General features: G+C 44.2%; 1 protein-coding gene across 1 annotated transcript in view; it reads right to left on the bottom strand.

Annotated features, from left to right (window-relative positions):
* The window catches only part of mtrr (5-methyltetrahydrofolate-homocysteine methyltransferase reductase), a 40,528-nt gene that overhangs the window by 7,710 nt on the left and 11,856 nt on the right, over positions 1 to 20,962 (bottom strand). Inside the window, exons 10-13 of the mRNA XM_014157213.3 lie at positions 16,685 to 16,727; positions 14,912 to 15,092; positions 14,721 to 14,839; positions 1,813 to 1,905 (exon numbers count right to left, since the gene is read on the bottom strand). Coding sequence (XP_014012688.3) covers positions 1,813 to 1,905; positions 14,721 to 14,839; positions 14,912 to 15,092; positions 16,685 to 16,727 — 436 coding nt within the window. The remainder of the gene's footprint in view (positions 1 to 1,812; positions 1,906 to 14,720; positions 14,840 to 14,911; positions 15,093 to 16,684; positions 16,728 to 20,962) is intronic.

The raw sequence follows: 20,962 nt of genomic DNA, 5'->3' as shown, positions 1-20,962 counted from the left end.
AGTCTAATTGACATCATTTGAGTCAATTGGAGGTGTACCTGTGGATGTATTTCAAGGCCTACCTTCAAACTCAGTGCCTTTGTTTGACATCATGGGAAAATCAAAAGAAATCTGCCAAGACCTCAGAAAAAACATTGTAGACCTCCACAAGTCTGGTTCATCCTTGGGAGCAATTTCCAAACGCCTGAAGGTACCACGTTCATCTGTACAAACAATAGTTTGCAAGTATAAACACCATGGGACCATGCAGCCATCATACCGCTCAGGAAGGAGACGCGTTCTGTCTCCTAGAGATGACGTACTTTGGTGCGAAAAGTGCAAATCAATCCCAGAACAACAGCAAAGGACCTTGTGAAGATGCTGGAGGAAACAGGTACAAAAGTATCTATATCCACAGTAAAACGAGTCCTATATAGACATAACCTGAAAGGCCGCTCAGCAAGGAAGAAGCCACTGCTCCAAAACCGCTATAAAAAAGCCAGACTACAGTTTGCAACTGCACATGGGGACAAAGATCATACTTTCTGGAGAAATGTCCTTTGGTCTGATGAAACAAATATAGAACTGTTTGGCCATAATGACCATCATTATGTTTGGAGGAAAAAGGGGGAAGCTTGCAAGCCGAAAAACACCATCCATGAAGCACGGGGGTGGCAACATCATGTTGTGGGGGTGCTTTGCTGCAGGAGGGACTGGTGTACTTCACAAAATAGATGCATCATGAGGATGGAAAATTATGTGGATATACTGAAGCAACATGTCAAGACATCAGTCAGGAAGTTAAAGCTTGGTCGCAAATGGGTCTTCCAAATGGACAATGACCCCAAGCATACTTCCAACTGAAACTGAACTGAAAAAGCGTGTGCGAGCAAGGAGGCCTACAAACCTGACTCAGTTACACCAGCTCTGTCAGGAGGAAAGGGCCAAAATGTGGAAGGCTACCCGAAACGTTTGACCCACGTTAAACAATTTTAAGGCAATGCTACCAAATACTAATTGAGTGTATAAACTTCTGACCCACTGGGAATGTGATGAAAGAAATAACAGCTGAAATAAATCCTTCTCTCTACTATTATTCTGACAATTCACATTCTAAAAATAAAGTGGTGATCCTAACTGACCTAAGACAGGGGAATTGTGAAAAACTGAGTTTAAATGTATTTGGCTAAGGTGTATGTAAACTTCCGACTTCAACTGTATATGTATGTGACCAATAACATTTTATTTGATCTAGTGTAATATCTACTGTATATCTCTCTATCGTTTGTGAGCTTTGTAATACTAGTGTAAAATATACCCTCCATCCAACGATATGCCCCATCCCAGCTAAAAGCTCCCCGTCCCTGTGTACGTACCAGTGTTGCTCAGTAGCCCATTGTTCCGAGGGTGAATTTAGTTGCCTATCCCTGCCATACAGTGTAGTTCTAGTGAGACATAATGTATCTCTGTGGTCCTATGTGGCAGCCAGACCATAATCCTGTCATATGAAGTTTAAAGTCTTGTCCTCCAAGGTCCAATCTTACCGCCTTCTCAATCACGCCACAGCCGTCAAGGACACAGAGGAAGTGACACGTTCCAGGGAACCACGCTGTCACAGAACAGCCTGACTCAGACAGTTTGTTTACATGATGATCTGCACTCTGGTTGTAGGAAAAGTCCAAGGTCACCAAGGTGGGTGCTAGACTTTGGGGATGCATGGGTGCGTCCGAAATGGGATCACACTCCTTATATAGTGCACTACTTTTGACCAGGGCCCATAGGGAATAGGGTGCCATTTGGGAAAGACCCAATGTTTGTCAGAATGACACTCACCTAAACAGGAAGTCTCGATCTCTATGGCGACAACCGAAGAACAGCCAGGTCTCACCAAACTCCGCCTCCGGGTTTTCCTCCCTCTCCTTCTCCCTGAAAGACAAAAAAGGAGAAAATAAATAAATACACAGGAGAGCTCAAAGCCCAATCAATAAAAACGCAGAGAGAGAAAACGGGACAGTCCTTGCTCACAACAGAGGTTAAATGGAGCAGTGACACTGCTGTATCTCTCTCTCTACAACACCAATAGAGTTGAGTGCCACAATTACCTAATGCATGGATGGGAATGACGCAGTACAGACGGGACACGAAAAGTACACGCTAAAAAAAAGATGGATCACACTCCACAATGCATGAAAAATGAAAACAAGAACTTGTGTAGGCCGGCGTCCGTATGTGTCAGTGTTTTCCACAAGTACATAGAGTATCCAGCAAAATACAAAAAAAATTGCCAGCCAGGTGACTACATTTTCTGCCTAAGGAGCTCCATTTTGGTGTCACCTGGTACATTTAAATGGCTTGATTCCATCCAAAACACAATGAAATTATTGAATCCTTTATTGAGTTTACCTCACAGATTGGAACAATTTGTTGCAGTATTGTGTAGGAAGACATGACTTTACAATTTAAAATCACTGAAAATGTATGAATTCAGTTTATTGTTAGATGTTTTGGATATCGTCTAGGTCAAGGCCTATATGCTCAGGGCCTGGTTTCCCGATAGCGATGAAAGGTTTACTAGTGTTTAATGATGCAGCTTTCCTACAACGGTAGAAGATGCAACATCCGTTTCCCTAAACGCCACGCAGAAAGCATGTGTCGATACAGATACAGCGCTGCTCTCTGACCAGATTTCTCCATTCAAATCTTACCTTAACATTAGAATTATAACCTATAATAATGCACTCAATCACAGATTTATTTGGCACATGACTGCGCACGTTGTTAAACATCATTAAATATATTGAAGCAAAAATTACAGAGTGTAGCCTACAAATAAAACATTACATGTATTACAATATAATTGAAATACACTGCTCAAAAAAATAAAGGGAACACTTAAACAACACAATGTAACTCCAAGTCAATCACACTTCTGTGAAATCAAACTGTCCACTTAGGAAGCAACACTGATTGACAATAAATTTCACATGCTGTTGTGCAAATGGAATAGACAACAGATGGAAATTATAGGCAATTAGCAAGACACCCCCAATAAAGGAGTGGTTCTGCAGGTGGGGACCACAGACCACTTCTCAGTTCCTATGCTTCCTGGCTGATGTTTTGGTCACTTTTGAATGCTGGCGGTGCTTTCACTCTAGTGGTAGCATGAGACGGAGTCTACAACCCACACAAGTGGCTCAGGTAGTGCAGCTCATCCAGGATGGCACATCAATGCGAGCTGTGGCAAAAAGGTTTGCTGTGTCTGTCAGCGTAGTGTCCAGAGCATGGAGGCGCTACCAGGAGACAGGCCAGTACATCAGGAGACATGGAGGAGGCCGTAGGAGGGCAACAACCCAGCAGCAGGACCGCTACCTCCGCCTTTGTGCAAGGAGGAGCAGGAGAAGCACTGCCAGAGCCCTGCAAAATGACCTCCAGCAGGCCACAAATGTGCATGTGTCTGCGCAAACAGTCAGAAACAGACTCCATGAGGGTGGTATGAGGGCCCGACGTCCACAGGTGGGGGTTGTGCTTTCAGCCCAACACCGTGCAGGACGTTTGGCATTTGCCAGAGAACACCAAGATTGGCAAATTCGCCACTGGCGCCCTGTGCTCTTCACAGATGAAAGCATGTTCACACTGAGCACGTGACAGACGTGACAGAGTCTGGAGACGCCGTGGAGAACGTTCTGCTGCCTGCAACATCCTCCAGCATGACCGGTTTGGCGGTGGGTCAGTCATGGTGTGGGTTGGCATTTCTTTGGGGGGCCGCACACCCCCCCATGTGCTCGCCAGAGGTAGCCTGACTGCCATTAGGTACCGAGATGAGATCCTCAGACCCCTTGTGAGACCATATGCTGGTGCGGATGGCCCTGGGTTCCTCCTAATGCAAGACAATGCTAGACCTCATGTGGCTGGAGAGTGTCAGCAGTTCCTGCAAGAGGAAGGCATTGATGCTATGGACTGGCCCGCCCGTTCCCCAGACCTGAATCCAATTGAGCACATCTGGGATTTCATGTCTCGCTCCATCCACCAACGTCACGTTGCACCACAGACTGTCCAGGAGTTGGCGGATGCTTTAGTCCAGGTCTGGGAGGAGATCCCTCAGGAGACCATCCGCCACCTCATCAGGAGCATGCCATGCCCAGGTGTTGTAGGGAGGTCATACAGGCAGTTGGAGGCCACACACACTACTGAGCCTCATTTTGACTTGTTTTAAGGACATTACATCAAAGTTGGATCAGCCTGTAGTGTGGTTTTCCACTTTAATTTTGTGTGTGACTCCAAATCCAGACCTCCATGGGTTGATAAATTGGATTTCCATTGATTATTTTTGTGTGGTTTTGTTGTCAGCACATTCAACTATGTAAAGAAAAAAGTATTTAATAAGATTATTTCTTTCATTCAGATCTAGGATGTGTTGTTTAAGTGTTCCCTTTATTTTTTTGAGCAGTATATATAGGCCTATGTAGCCTATAGGCGTACTGTATTCATATTGTTATGCAGTCATCTCGGTTTTTAATTTGATCCTTCGCTTCAAATGCAAAGACATTGGTAACTTTGTATTTGTAGTGAACTTCGTTCCCAAGTTATCGGCGGTCACAGTGAAACTAATAAACATCTTGATTATACAGTGCCTTCAGAAAGTATTCATACCCCTTGACTAATTCCACATTGTTGTGTTACAACCTGATTTCAAAATAGATTACATAGATATTTCTCAACCATCTACACACAGTACCCATAATGACAAAGTGAAAACATGTTTTTAGAAATGTTTGCAAATGTATTGAAAATTAAATACAGACACTCATTTACATCAGTATTCTCACCCAAGTGAATACATGTTAAAATTACCTTTGGCAGTGAATTCAGCTGTGAGTTGTTCTGGGTAAGTCTCTTAAGAGCTTTGTACACCTGGATTGTACAATACTTGCACATTACTCTTTTAAGAGGAAATCCTTTGGTTTACTTGTCCCGATAAGATATAATAGACATATAAGCAAGTTGCATGATTTATGAATGGCAAAGCGATCAGGGCCGGATTACCGAACGGGCAGACAGGGCACGTATCCCGGGGCTCTCGACCTCCAGGGGGCCTCCTAACCAATTGTTTTTTATTTTTTGAGTTGTGGGCCCCCTGGAAGTTGGTGTCTCAGGGACCCAAATGCAGTAGTCCAGCCGTGAAAGGGATATAGGAGATCAACTTTGTGTAGTCAGTTCGACACCTTTTATAAACTAGTCAACTTACTGTTTAGGTGTCAAAGCACAGTAAAATAGCCTACTATGTGCCATGACTTCATGTGGCTGGCTACGTGAAGAAATGAATGTGCCAGAAAACAACAATAATTAGGCTAAGTTGTGGATTACGACTCATCGTTACCACTTACATTACATGGGACATTGACGAGCATCATGCTTTCTCCCTCTTCCGTGTACATTTTTTGGACTGCAGCAGACTGTTTCCCTATCATCGCTCGCTTTGTGACTGACAGGCAGCCTTTCCTATCAATAGATCGCTAGAAGATGCATATCGTTCATTCTAGCGGGAGAGGGCACTATGGACTAGCGAATTTAAACTTTTAAATAAAAGGAAGGCTAGCTAATATGAGGTGGAAAAAATAACAGTCTGAAAATGATTGCAACCATCTGATTAGCCGACGGCCGGCGTGAATGGAAAAAACTGATGTGTGTGTGTTTAAATCTCCCCCCCTGCACGTAAGCCCCGCTTCTATAAAAGTGATTACTCCTGCGGCCAACGAGTCTGGCAGGGCTTCCAGAATCCTTTGCACCGAGTTGGCACAAAGACACAAAACACTGAGGCGGTGTGATACTATCTACACTGCACACCTGCTGGGCACACACACACACAAACCTTTACTAACGCATCAGTCATCTGGCCATCTAAAAAGGTCAAGCGTCATCACCATCCCCCATCTAGGCAGAGAGAGGTGACAAGAGAACAACATTCAGAAAGAACTAGAGAAGAAAAGCTGGAAGAAGGATGGATGGAGTTCTTTGTGGAGAGCTGCAGTAGTCAGAGGCCCTCAAGGATAAGATGTTACTTCCTGGGTTTAACACCTAACCCATTCACATCCACAGAATGAGTCATTATGAGGGGGACTGACTGACGTCACATTTCCCATTTCCTAAAGCGTTGTGAATTGAAACTCGCTACGGATGACAATGACAATGTTTTGTAGGAAAAGGACTGGTAATTCACAAGCAAAGTACAGTCGATAGCTTTTCACAAGACCCCTGGATATGACATAGGCCTTTTCTCTGTCATAGAATTCGGACTCCTGAGTCTGGTTCAAGAGGGAATTTTCACATTGTGCCGATGGCGCCGACAGAGATGGTCGCTTCGCGTTCTTAGGAAACTACGCAGTATTTTGTTTTATGTATTATTTCTTATATTGTTATCTTAAATCTTAAGTCTTATTACATACAGCCGCGAAGCACTACTGGATATAAGAGCAACGTCAGCTTACCAACATTACGACCAGGAATACAACTTTCCCGAAGCGGATCCTCTGTTTGGACCACCACCCAGGACAATGGATCGGATCCCAGTAGGAGACCCAAAACAACGGCGCCGCAGAAGGGGCAGATGGAGCGGGCTTCTGGGAAGGCTCCGTAGACGGGCACATCGCTCACCGCTCCCGAGTATACTACTCGCCAATGTCCAGTCTCTTGACAACAAGGTAGACAGAATTCGAGCAAGGGTTGCCTTCCAGAGAGACATCAGAGATTGTGACATTCTCTGTTTCACGGAAACATGGCTCACTCGGGATACGTTATCAGAGTCGGTACAGCCACCCGGTTTCTTCACGCATCGCGCCGACAGAAACAAACATCTCTCCGGTAAGAAGGGCGGGGGTGTATGCCTTATGATGAACGAGTCGTGGTGTGATCATAACATACAGGAACTCAAGTCCTTTTGTTCACCTGACCTAGAATTCCTTACAATCAATTGCCGACCGCATTATCTACCATAAGAATTCTCTTCGATTAGAACCACAGCCGTGTATATCCCCCCCAAGCAGACACCTCGACGGCCCTGAAAGAACTTCATTGGACTCTATGTAAACTGGAAATCACATATCCTGAGGCTGCATTTATTGTAGCTGGGGATTTTAACAAAGCTAATCTGAAAGCAAGGCTCCCTAAATTTTATCAGCATATCAAATGCGCAACCCGGGCTGGCCACATTCTGGATCATTGCTACTCTAACTTCTGCGACGCATACAAAGCCCTCTCTTGCCCTCCTTTCGACAAATCTGACCACGACTCCATTTTGTTGCTCCCAGCCTATAGACAGGAACTAAAACAGGAAACGCCCGTGCTCAGGTCTGCTCAACGCTGATCGACCAATCTGATTCCACGCTTCAAGATTGCTTCGATCACGTGGACTGGGATATGTTCCGGATGGCCTCAGACAACAACATTGATGTATATGCTGATTCGGTGAGCGAGTTTATTAGCAAGTGCATCGGTGATGTTGTACCCACGGTGACTATTAAAACCTTCCCCAACCAGAAACCGTGGATTGATGGCAGCATTCGCGCAAAACTGAAAGCACGAACCACCGCTTTAAATCATGGCAAGGCGACCGGAAACATGACCGAATACAAACAGTGTAGCTATTCCCTCTGCAAGGCAATCCAACAATCTAAGCGTCAGTATAGAGACAAAGTAGAGTCGCAATTCAACGGCTCAGACATGAGACGTATGTGGCAGGGTCTACAGTCAAATCACGGATTACAAAAAGAAAACCAGCCCCGTCGTAGACACAGATGTCTTGCTCCCAGAGAAACTAAACAACTTCTTTGCTCGCTTTGAGGACAATACAGTGCCACGGCCCGCTACCAAAACCTGCGGGCTCTCCTTCACCGCAGCCAACGTGAGTACAACATTTAAACGTGTTAACCCTCGCAAGGCTGCCGGCCCAGACGGCATCCCTAGCCACGTCCTCAGAGCATGCGCAGACCAGGTGTGGTGTGTTTACGGACATTCAATCAATCCCTATCCCAGTCTTCTGTTCCCACATGCTTCAAGAGGGCCACCATTGTCCCTGTTCCCAAGAAAGCTAAGGTAACTGAGCTTAACGACTATCGCCCCGTAACACTCACTTCCGTCATCATGAAGTGCTTTGAGAGACTAGTCAAGGATCATATCACCTCCACTCTACCAGACACCCGAGACCCACTCCAATTTGCTTACCTTCCCTATAAGTCCACAGACGACGCAATCGCAATCACACTGCCCTAACCCATCTGGACAAGAGGAATACCTATGTAAAAATGCTGTTCATTGACTACAGCTCAGCAATTAACGCCATAGTACCCTCCAAACACGTCATTAAGCTCGACCCTGGGTCTCAACCCCGCCCTGTGCAACTGGGTCCTGGACTTTGACGGGACGTCCCCAGGTGGTGAAGGTAGGAAACAACATCTCCACCCCGCTGATCCTCAACACTGGGGCCCCGACAAGGGTGCGTTCTCAGCACTCTCCTGTACTCCCTGTTCACCCATGACTACGTGGCCATGCACGCCTCCAACTCAATCATTAAGTTTGCAGACGACACTACAGTGGTAGGCTTGATTACCAACAATGACGAGACAGCCTACAGGGAGGAGGTGAGGGCCCTCTGAGTGTGGTGTCAGGAAAATAACCTCACACTCAACGTCAACAAAAGGAGATGATCGTGGATTCAGGAAACAGCAGAGGGAGCACCCCCCCTATCCACATCGACGGGACAGTAGTGGAGAAGGTGGAAAGTTAAGTTCCTTGGCGAACACATCACGGACAAACTGAAATGGTCCACCCACACAGACAGCATGGTGAAGAAGGTGCAACAGCGCCTCTTCAACCTTAGGAGGCTGAAGAAATTTGTCTTGTCACCAAAAACTTTTACGATGCACAATTGAGAGCATCCTGTCGGGCTGTATCACCGCCTGGTACAGCAACTGCTCCGCCCACAACCGCAAGGCTCTCCAGAGGGTAGTGAGGTCTGCACAACGCATCACCGGGGGCAAACTACCTGCCCTCCAGGACACCTACACCACCCGATGTCACAGGAAGGTCAAAAAGATCATCAAGGACAACAACCACCCAAGCAAGCCACTGCCTGTTCACCCCGCTATCATCCAGAAGGTGAGGTCAGTACAAGTGCATTAAAGCTGGGACCGAGAGACTGAAAAACAGCTTCTCAAGGCCATCAGACTGTTAAACAGCCATCACTAACATTGAGTGGCTGCTGCCAACATACTGACTCAAATCTCAAGCCACTTTAATAATTAAAAATTGGATGTAATACATGTATCACAAGTCACTTTAAACAATGCCACTTTATATAATGCATACATACCCTACATTATTCATCTCATATGTATATACTGTACTCTATACCATCTACTGAATCTTGCCTATGCCGCACGGCCATCGCTCATCCATATATTTATATGTACATATTCTTATTCATTCCTTTACACTTGTGTGTATAAGGTAGTTGTTGTGATTGTTAGATTACTTGTTAGATATTACTGCACGGTCGGAACTGGAAGCACAAACATTTCGCTACACTCGCATTAACATCTGCTAACCATGTGTATGTAACCAATAAAATTTGATTTGATTTAGAGATGTGGAGAACCTCGACTGGACAAGGTTTCTGAATGCTCCGATTCTGAGCATTCCAATAAGTCTCATGAAGCCTCCCTTGGGTAAGCAGACCAAACAAGTGACATCATCCCATATTGTCAATCTGCAATTTCTGAGTAAAAGTCAGTAAACTAATTTAACTGGGCTCGTCTTCTCTTCCCTCTAGGCCTCGCCTCACTCACCCTTCCCCACAAGGAGCAAAATCAATAGGAAAAACATGGCTTCCAATTCGATCACATCTCTGCCCAGAACACAGGCCCCGAGGGAAGCAGCATCACAATATTACAGCCAGATACTCCATTTTGGTTCCAAGGCAGTTGCCTCTCAGATGAACAGGAAGCAGGGGAAACTGTGATTCAGCAGGAGCAAGGTCTCCTCTGCCCTTTTTCATGTTCAATGGGGTTTGATGCTCTGCGTAAGAAGGCGTTGTGAGAGATTTACGAGACTGTAATAAAATGTGCCTGTACGCGATGATTCCAGGAAGTGCCACTGAGCTATGATTACTGATGTTTAACATGCCCTATTTTGAATGCATTCAGCTGAATATGGCAAACCTATGGAGAGCAGTTTACAATAACAAAAACTCTACCTGTCATCTGATGAACAACCTCAATTAATAATGTCAATCAGACCTCTTGTTGCACTGATGAATGAAAACAGCATGCTACCCTGACTGTTTAAGATGTGTAACAACCCAGCCTGATCCTCAGGTAAGGTCATCCTGCTCCATTACTCATCCTTAAGCTCAGACATGGCTAATCAATATCAGACAGCCAGAGGTCTACAGATCCCACTGAGACAGTTATGACCCTTCAACCGCTCCCTCTCTCTTTTGCTTCCGTTGTTACAAAGTGGCACAAAGTACTTTTCAAAACCTCCATTGACTGACAGAAGCAGACAGAATGAGGGAAGGGGGAGGGGAGAGGGAGCGACGGAGAAAAGAGGAAGAATTGAAGGATCCCCATGCTGTTTTTGTTGCTTAAAAGGAGGCACCTTCAGGTTTTGTTGGTGATAAAGCATCCTGCTGTCAAAATGAACGTTGTTATCTCTTATCAAAGCACAGCATCTGGGGTAAACGCCTTGTTTGGAATCTTAATTCGGGTACTGTACAAAGCTTTCCTCGTGACAGGTTTTACAATCTGCCAGAACTATGGCAGGGGACATAGAGGTGAAGAAGGAGAAAGAGTGAAGGAGAGAGAGCAGAGAAAGACAAGCAGACTACTAGAGAAAGAGAGCGAGACAGGCAGAGGGGGGTGGGGGCATGAAGAGGGAGAGAAAATAAAAAAGAGAGAGAAGAGAGACAGGTACACTGATACATCGGTTTGCCCCAGCGTCTTCCTCGCCTTCCAGCAGTGAAAAGCTTTATATAGAGAAAAGGACTGTCTATGGAGGAGCACAAAGGAGAGAAAAGCGCTGTCAGACTGCACTTAAGAGGCGAGAAGCCGCCTTTCTACAGCAAACCATCAGGGCTTACTTAAGGTTGCTATGTACCATCACTACCATGTATGTTACTGATTGGTGTTATTGTAGACATTAAACATTTTCAGAATGCTATAGAGTGGAATGTCCCAGTTATAACAATCAGGGTTGAAAGAAGGTTCATCATGCAACTTGATAGCTATGTAATCTGAAAAACCTTTCACATGTAAGAGGATGCTTAATGTAAGATTCCTTGGGCATATGAACAGATCCCACTGATGGCTTGCCTCTGAAGTTAAGCAGGATTGGTCCTGGTCGGTCCATGGATGAGAGACCAGATACTGCTGGAAATGGTGTTGGAGGGCCAGTAGAAGACACTCTTTCCTCCGGTCTAAAAAAGATCCCAATGCCCCAGGGCAGTGATTGGGGACATTGCCCTGTGTAGGGTGCCGTCTTCCAGTCGGAAAGTTAAACGGAATGGATGTCCTGACTCTCTGTGGTCACTAAGGATCCCATGGCACTTATCGTAAGAGTAGGGGTGTTAACCTTGGTGTCCTGGCTAAATTCCCTATCTGTTCCTCATACCATCATAGCCACCTAATCATCCCCAACTTCCAAATTGGCTCATTCATCCTCCCTCCTCTCCCCTGTAACTATTCACCAGGTCATTGCTGTTAATGAGAATGTGTTCAGTCCACTTACCTGGTACAATAAGGGTTCAATAAATAAACAATGACATTCCATACAAAACCAACATTGAATTTGCAGTCCCATACTACACTAAAGAAGCCTACTAACAAAAATAGAGAAACACACACTGGAGAGCATCTTTTCTCCAGATGGGACATTGCTAGTTTCTTCTTGGTCAAGGCTAAAGCCTGGGATGTGCCAAGAAACAATGATTTCTTTAGTTGGTGACAAGAAAATGGAAAAGCTTTAACGTGAACTAATGCACTGAACAGCAGGAAGTGATGTCACTGAACGTTGTACGAGAGAACACTCCCTATCACGACCTTGACATTTGGGGTAGTCGGACTAGCAACATTAAAGTCATTCATCAACCACACACACGTTGGCGTAGTTGGCGGGTGGCATGTGACCATGTCATGGTAGGTGTTAGACATTCATCAGTCCTGTGGAGATGGTGTCCTACAGGTGCAGACAACAGACAGCTCTCCCCACTGAGAAACATCAGTTACCTTCTAGATCATTCATCACAATGCAGTCCCAACACAAACACACCAGCCATTAACCACCAACACAGGGTCACCTTAATACACCCACACACACATGATTAACCACCAAACAGCATCACCTCAGCATACTGGCACACACGCACACACATACACACCAGTGAATACCAAACAGTGTCACGTCGGAAGACATCAGAAAAACAAGACAACTGGAGCTGACTGGTAAACAGCTGGGTTGTCAGGAGCTGTCAAGTCACTGTCTGAATCATTGAGGTATAAAAGAACAGTCTGGATGAAACATTCAGGCCAGCAAAGTGTTTCAATATGGAAACAACTTTATTCGTACTGTCACAATGACGAGTGATACTGGGTATTCTAGGTGGATAAAAAGAATCAGACCGGACATAACTTTATTTAGACAGAGTCATAATAACATGGTGTAAGATGTTAGTAGGATGTTGGTGTAAGTAGGTCTATGGGGGTCATGACATTTTGTCAGCCGGTTATTGTCATGCAAAACACTGCCGGTCTCATTGTAATTGACCCCTAATTAACATTAACACACACAAGCCGCAGAGGTGTGCCTTTGGAACATCGACATTTCAAAAAGTTGAATAAATCAATTTAATATACACCATCGCAATAAATCTATTATTTATTTTAGGCAGGTCTAAAAAAGCTGTAGGCTTGTTCATTTAGCAGACAAGATATGCTTAGAAGTCCCGTGCCATTATATGATTTTATAGTAAGACGATGACAATTGAACTGAATAAAATAGAAATTATATTTTTCCCATTCCGGAGCGAGTGCAAATATAAAGTGGCTATGTTGAGTGTAAAAGTGACCATTTGAAACAGGTCTAAATACGCTAGATTAATTTGGAAAACCTAGTGAAATCTGTTTGGGAACATCAATAGTAACATGTATTCACAACTAAACCTATTTCATTAAACTGTTGACAGCCCCTCTTTCTGCATAAAGGAGAGAGAGGAGATGGAAACACATGGTGGTGAGATATTATGTAGCTAAAAGGTCATGTGTCAGCCTATTAATTATGAAAATATATTTTAAAAATCCCCTATTACTAGGCTATTCAAAATCAAATACACTAAGTATGTTTTGAATGAATCATCACCTTAGAAAGCCCTGCCCATTTCATTGTGTTAGGCTTTGAAACAACATCCACAACGACCATGTTTTACACTCAGTTTCAACCTGTTGTTGAACTTCTTTCTTCAACTTGATCAATCACAGTGAGGTGAGTTTTAAAAGGACGATACTGTTTTGATGATAAGTGTTTGATGTGATTTTCCATTGCATTGCTGTCAGAGGGGTTCGATGGACAACAGAGCACTGAGTACCAGGCCATTAGGACCTGATGGTCGTTAGTGAGTTGGGTACTAACAACGCATGTCCAGAGTGCATACTAGGAGGTTACCGTGACTCAATGATCATGTGGAATTTTACTGCAGTGACTGCCGGTGTGGCGGTAATACAGTCACGGCAACAGCCCTAGGTGTAAGATGATTTTAGTAGGCTTTTGGTGATGTCAGTAAGCTTAGCTACCCCAAATGACTCACAAAGTTAATCTTGTCAAATTACACCAAGCAGCACCTTTTACAAGCCATTATTTATGTATTCCATCATTGTTAACAGCTGGTCTTTTACAAGGCACACGCGTGTGCGAACACACACACACACACAGGTCAATATTGCTTTTACACCTCCACAGTAATCACCAGCTATGATTTACATTAATGACACACAGACGGTCTACTGGTCTCTTTACATTCAAATCAATACGTCTCCATCGGCCAGTTTGACCCATAACTAACCCATAACTGTTCATTAGAGTCATAAACACCAGACAGACAGACTGCAGCTCTGGAATGGCTTGACTTATTACCTCAGTGGGATGTTGCCCTTAGGCACAGATCTAGGATCAGTTTACCTTCTCCAAATCCTGACCTTAACCTTTAGGGGTAGAATGCAAAGCTGACCTTCGATCAGCATTTAGAGGCCAGGCAATTTCCTCCTACAGGTAGTTTAAGTGAAGTAGAAGTGTTAAATCACAGCCATGTCTGCAATATTACTACCACCATTAAACCACCATCCAAGACATATTGGAAAGAGAGTGTTGTGAATCTTTGATGGGATCTATTGTAAATGATTATGGAGATTAATGCAAAAACTTGATTAACTACCACTCGACATCACAGTTAACACTTGATTTGGTGACACACTCATCAAAGCTGAAACACTTCCTGTTGCGTCATGGTTGTTATAGCAACCTGGTGATTAACATATTTATGTTCTTGACCAGTGCACACTCAGAGAGTAAGCTTCACAATAAGTTTGTCGTCATAACATAAACAACACACCAGTTCCACTAATCAGACAAACAAGCATCACTTATAACAGAATAGTAGCCTGGGAGGGTTAGTATGAATCCTCCATCTTTGAGGGCTGTACCTTTGTTGTAGGAAACCAATGAAGGGCGCGACGCCGGTGCCTGGGCCAATCATGATGAGGGGTTTTGAGAGGTCAGAGGGCAGGCGGAAGGAGCAGTTCTCACGCAGACTCACATGGACCTGGGGTCAAACGTAAAAAAGTGTTACGGCATGTCACACGTGCACACACACACAGGTTACTCCTCTACTCACCTTAGGGAGGGCTGGGGTGCTGGAGGGCTGAGCCTTCCTAGGGTGCAACAGAATGGGGTTGACGAGGTCAGAGAGCCAACCAGTACACAGGCCCTGCCTCCCCGTGGGTCTCCAAGTGCATGCTGGAAACTCTATGACGTTGAACACAAACTGCAGCCGACCTGGGTGTCTCATACTGGAGCTGGAGGAGAGAGGGGGGGAAAGGGGAGAGAACGGAAGGCAAAGTGAGAGGGGTTATAGCAAGGCGAGTGTGATTTATTTTAGAATGCATTGTTTTGAATTATAATGACCCAACCGAAGCCGGGCGGGTTGTCCGCTTTGACGCCTCGCTCAATTAGAACGTGTCTCTATTTTTGCATTTTATCACTGGCACACAAAACTATAAAAATGTCATTATTCATTTTTTCCCAAGCTCATTTAAATTGGAAGATGTAGCTTAAGGGTTGAGGCTTTACCATACATGCTAAATTAGACCAATTCATCCACTTACATAAACATCGCTAGCAGCAAATATGATTGGAAATATCCTGCTAGCATACAGTTACTGCTCTGCCTGCCCTTTCCACCCGCCTGGCTCCGCTTGCTTCGCCCGCCCCCTTTTGGTGAGTCTTTCACTTTCGTGTACAATCTTGTTGTAACAAAGTGAAAATGTATTTGCCCCCTTTCTGATTTACTCTATTTTTGCATATTTCGCAAAAATTTAGAAATTTTTCACAGCAACTATAAGTGCATTTTAGTAATTTAGCAGACGCTGTGGCTGACTGTATACCATAGCAAGGAAGTAAGAGTCCTGCTGGTGCACCACTCATTAGGCTATGGAAATAAGTGTGAAAGTTAATGTGATACATCATTAGATACTGTAGATGTGCTACAATAGGTAGATGAAATAGGGGATGCTATACTCTACATTGCACAGAGTAAAAAAGCCTTTGGTTCTCATCCACAAACACTAACTGTACCCTCTCTCTTTCTGTAATATTCACCTCTTTCTCCTTATTTCACATTTTGATTTCTCTTCCTCCCTCTATCTTTCTTCCCCCTCTCTGATTTTCAGTCTTCCCATTCTGCAGGTCTCTGGGGACCTCTATTGACCACAGCATCAATGATGCAGCCTCCTAATGCTCCAGCTGCATTTGCTCGACTACAGTCCTCCCACCAAAGCACGCACACACCGTAAAAACAAAACAAAACAAAAAACACACAGCTTCAGACACACACACAACTAATGAGCATAAGAAACCAGTGTTGACATGTTTAAAATGGCACTAATGGACAGTAATGTAAGTGATAATGTAACGGTTTCCCACTCTCATTTGTTATGTGTTAGTTTTTAATCTGAATACTTGTTAGTCTCGTGGCAAGGAAACAAAACACAAAGCCGATTTAACTTCCGATTTAACAGCCCTAATGTTGGAAAAGAAAACATCATCATGTTGTCATCCAGAGTCACATTTATTTATTTTCCAAGCTATAGCACATCATATTTTACATATAGCAGGTTTGTAAAAGACCAAAGAGTCTACTTCGTGTTTTTATATTGCAATACGGGCATCGTCGCGGTCATAGGATAAACATTCTGCTATTGACCTGAACCTCTACTGTGAACATTGGTTTGCCTTCACAACAGACCAACATCCACATGACTACAGTCAGTGTGCATTCACCCATTTTAGGTTTTTTGATTTGGGTCACAAAATGAAGAAGCAAAGTATGTGCCTGGGTTAAACATTAGGAAAACTATGAAACACTGTCGGAACTAGGAGACAAGCTTACCTTGCCGCTGAGTACGGTCTTGGTTGCAGTTTAGGCAAATGTTCTGAAAGAAAAAGGAAAACAATTGGTGGAAGCATATTCCCTCTGATGTTTCCTTCATATCACTATCCCTGTCTGATGTTTCCTTCATATCACTATCCCTGTCTGATGTTTCCTTCATATCACTATCCCTGTCTGATGTTTCCTTCATATCACTATCCCTGTCTGATGTTTCCATCTATATCCCTATCCCCTGTCTGATGTTTCCTTCATATCACTATCCCTGTCTGATGTTTCCATCTATATCCCTATCCCCTGTCTGATGTTTCCTTCATATCACTATCCCTGTCTGATGTTTCCTTCATATCACTATCCCTGTCTGATGTTTCCTTCATATCACTATCCCTGTCTGATGTTTCCTTCATATCACTATCCCTGTCTGATGTTTCCTTCATATCACTATCCCTGTCTGATGTTTCCTTCATATCACTATCCCTGTCTGATGTTTCCATCTATATCCCTATCCCCTGTCTGATGTTTCCTTCATATCACTATCCCTGTCTGATGTTTCCTTCATATCACTATCCCTGTCTGATGTTTCCTTCATATCACTATCCCTGTCTGATGTTTCCTTCATATCACTATCCCTGTCTGATGTTTCCTTCATATCACTATCCCTGTCTGATGTTTCCATCTATATCCCTATCCCCTGTCTGATGTTTCCTTCATATCACTATCCCTGTCTGATGTTTCCTTCATATCACTATCCCTGTCTGATGTTTCCTTCATATCACTATCCCTGTCTGATGTTTCCTTCATATCACTATCCCTGTCTGATGTTTCCATCTATATCCCTATCCCCTGTCTGATGTTTCCTTCATATCACTATCCCTGTCTGATGTTTCCTTCATATCACTATCCCTGTCTGATGTTTCCATCTATATCCCTATCCCCTGTCTGATGTTTCCTTCATATCACTATCCCTGTCTGATATATCCTATCCCTGTCTGATGTTTCCTTCATATCACTATCCCTGTCTGATGTTTCCTTCATATCACTATCCCTGTCTGATGTTTCCTTCATATCACTATCCCTGTCTGATGTTTCCTTCATATCACTATCCCTGTCTGATGTTTCCATCTATATCCCTATCCCCTGTCTGATGTTTCCTTCATATCACTATCCCTGTCTGATGTTTCCTTCATATCACTATCCCTGTCTGATGTTTCCATCTATATCCCTATCCCCTGTCTGATGTTTCCCTTCACTATCCCGCGAGCCTCATCCCCCTGTCTGATGTTTCCCTATCCTATCCCGCGATGCCCTAGTCCCCCTGTCTGATGTTTCCTTCATCCCCCGCGATGCCCACCCTATCCCCTGTCTGATGTTTCCTTCATCCCCCGCGGCCATCACTATCCCTGTCTGATGTTTCCTTCATATCACTATCCCGCTGTGCCTCCCCCCGCGATGTTTCCATCCTACCCGCGATGCCACTGCACTACCCTGTCTGATGTTTCCTTCATATCACTATCCCTGTCTGATGTTTCCATCTATATCCCTATCCCCTGTCTGATGTTTCCTTCATATCACTATCCCTGTCTGTTGTTTCCTTCATATCACTATCCCTGTCTGATGTTTCCATCTAGATCACTAACCCTGTTGGATGTTTCTATCTACACTAAAGGTCAAAAGTTTTAGAACACCTACTCATTCTATGATTTCTTTATTTTTACTATTTTCTACATTGTAGAATAATAGTGAAGACATCAAAATTCTGAAATAACACATATGGAATCATGTAGTAACTAACAAAAACGTATTATATAATATATGTTATATTTGAGATTCTTCAAATTGCCACCCTTTGCCTTGATGATAGCTTTGCACACTCGTGGAATTCTCTCAACCATCTTCACCTGGAATGTTTTTCCAAAAGTAGTTCCCACATAAGCTGAGCACTTGTTGGCTGCTTTTCCTTCTCTCTGCGGTCCAACTCATCCCAAACCATCTCAATTTGGTGGAGGCCAGGTCATCTGACGCAGCACTCCATCACTCTCCTTCTTGGTCAAATAGCCCTTACACAGCTTGGAGGTGTGTTGGGTCGTTGTCCTGTTGAAAAACAAATGACAGTCCTACTAAGCACAAACCAGATGGGATGGCTTATCGCTGCAGAATGCTGTGGTTGCCATGTTGTTTAAGTGTGCCTTGAATTCTAAATAAATCACAGACAGTGTCATCAGCAAAGCACCCCCACACCATAACACCTCCTCCTCCATACTTTACGGTGGGAAAAACACATGCAGAGATCATCCGTTCACCCACACTGCATCTCACAAAGACATAGCGGTTGAACCAAACATTTCCAATTTGGACTCCAGATCAAAGGACATATTTCCACCGGTCTAATGTCCATTGCTCATGTTTCTTGGCCCAAGAAAGTCTCTTCTTCTTATTGTTGTCCTTTAGTAGTGGTTTCTTTGCAGCAATTCGACCATGAAGGCCTGATTCACACAGTTTCCCCTGAACAGATGATGTTGAGATGTGTCTGTTACTTGAACTCTATGAAGTATTTATTTGGGCTGCAATTTCTGAGGCTGGTAACTCTAATGAACTTATCTTCTGCAGCAGAGGTAACTCTGGGTCTTCCTTTCCTGTGGCGGTCCTCATGAGAGCCAGTTTCATCATAGCGCTTGATGGGTTTTGCGACTGCACTTGAAACTTTCAACGTTTTTGAAATCTTCCATATTGACTGACCTTCATGTCTTAAAGTAATGATAGACTGTCGTTTCAAATCAAATTTTATTAGTCACATGCGCCGAATACAACAGTGAATATTACAGTGAAATGCTTACTTACGAGACCTTAACCAACAATGCAGTTTCAAAAAAATTTGGAAAGAATAAGAGACAAAAGTAACAAGTAATTAAAGAGTAGCAGTCAAATAACAATAGCGAGACTATATACAGGGGTGTACTGATACAGAGTCAATGATACAGAGGCAACGGTGAGTTGAGGTAGTATGTACATGTAGGTAGAGTTATTAAAGTGACTATGCATAGATGACAACAGGTGCGTGGTGCAGACTATGCAAATAGTCTGGGTAGCCATTTGACTAGATGTTCAGGTGTCTTATGGCTTGGGGTTAGAAGCCTCTTGGACCTAGACTTGGCGCTCCGGTACTGCTTGCTGTGCGGTAGCAGAGAGAACAGTCTATGACTAGGGTAGCTGGAGTCTTTGACAATTTTTAGGGCCTTCCTCTGACACCGCCTGGTATAGAGGTCCTGGATGGCAGGAAGCTTGGCCCCAGTGATGTACTGGGCTGTACACACTACCCTCTGTAGTGCCTTGCGGTCGGAGGCCGAGCAGTTGCCATACCAGGCAGTGATGCAATCAGTCAGGATGCTCTCGATGGTGCAGCTGTAGAACCTTTTGAGGATCTGAGGACCCATGCCAAATCTTTTCGGTCTCCTGAGGGGGAATAGGTTTTGTCGTACCCTCTTCACGACTGTCTTGGTTTGCTTGGACCATGTTAGTTTGTTGGTGATGTGGACACCAAGGAACTTGAAGCTCGCAACCTGCTCCACTGCAGCCCCATTGATAAGAATGGGAGCGTTCTCGGTCCTCCTTTTCTTGTAGTCCACAATCATCTCCTTTGTCTTGATCACGTTGAGGGAGAGGTTGTTGTCCTGGCACCCCACAGCCAGGTCTCTGACCTCCTCCCGATAGGCTGTCTCGTCATTGTCGGTTGCACATGTAACATGCTGATATCCGTTTTACTAAATTTCTTTAAGTTACCCTGCATTAAAGTCCCTGGCTACTAGGAGTGTCGCCTCTGGGTGAGCATTTTCCTGTTTGCTTATGGCGGAATACAGCTCATTCAGTGCTGTTTAGTGCCAGCCTCTGACTGTGGTGATATGTAAACAGCTACGAAAAATAAAAATGAAAACTCATGATAAGCTGTAGACCACACAACCTCAGGTGAACAATAGTTTGAGACTTCCTTAGATATCGAAGACCAGCTGTTGTGTACAAAAATACATAGTCCGCCGCCCCTTGCCTTACCAGTCGCCGCTGTTCTATCCTGCCGGTACATCATATAACCAGCCAACTGTATGTTGATACTGTCATCGTTCAGCCACGACTCCGTGAAGCATAAGATGTTATAGTTTTAATGTCCCATTGGTAGTTTAATCTTCCTCGTAACTCGGCGATTTTATTCTCCAAAGATTGCACGTTTGCTAGCAGAATGGAGGGAAGTGGGGGTTTATTCGATGGCCTACGAATTCTCAGAAGGCAGCC

The sequence above is a fragment of the Salmo salar genome, chromosome 19, assembly GCF_965601325.2.
Source record: "Salmo salar chromosome 19, fSalSal1, whole genome shotgun sequence".
NCBI lineage: Eukaryota > Metazoa > Chordata > Actinopteri > Salmoniformes > Salmonidae > Salmo > Salmo salar.
This window is presented reverse-complemented; position numbering and strand designations above follow the sequence as displayed.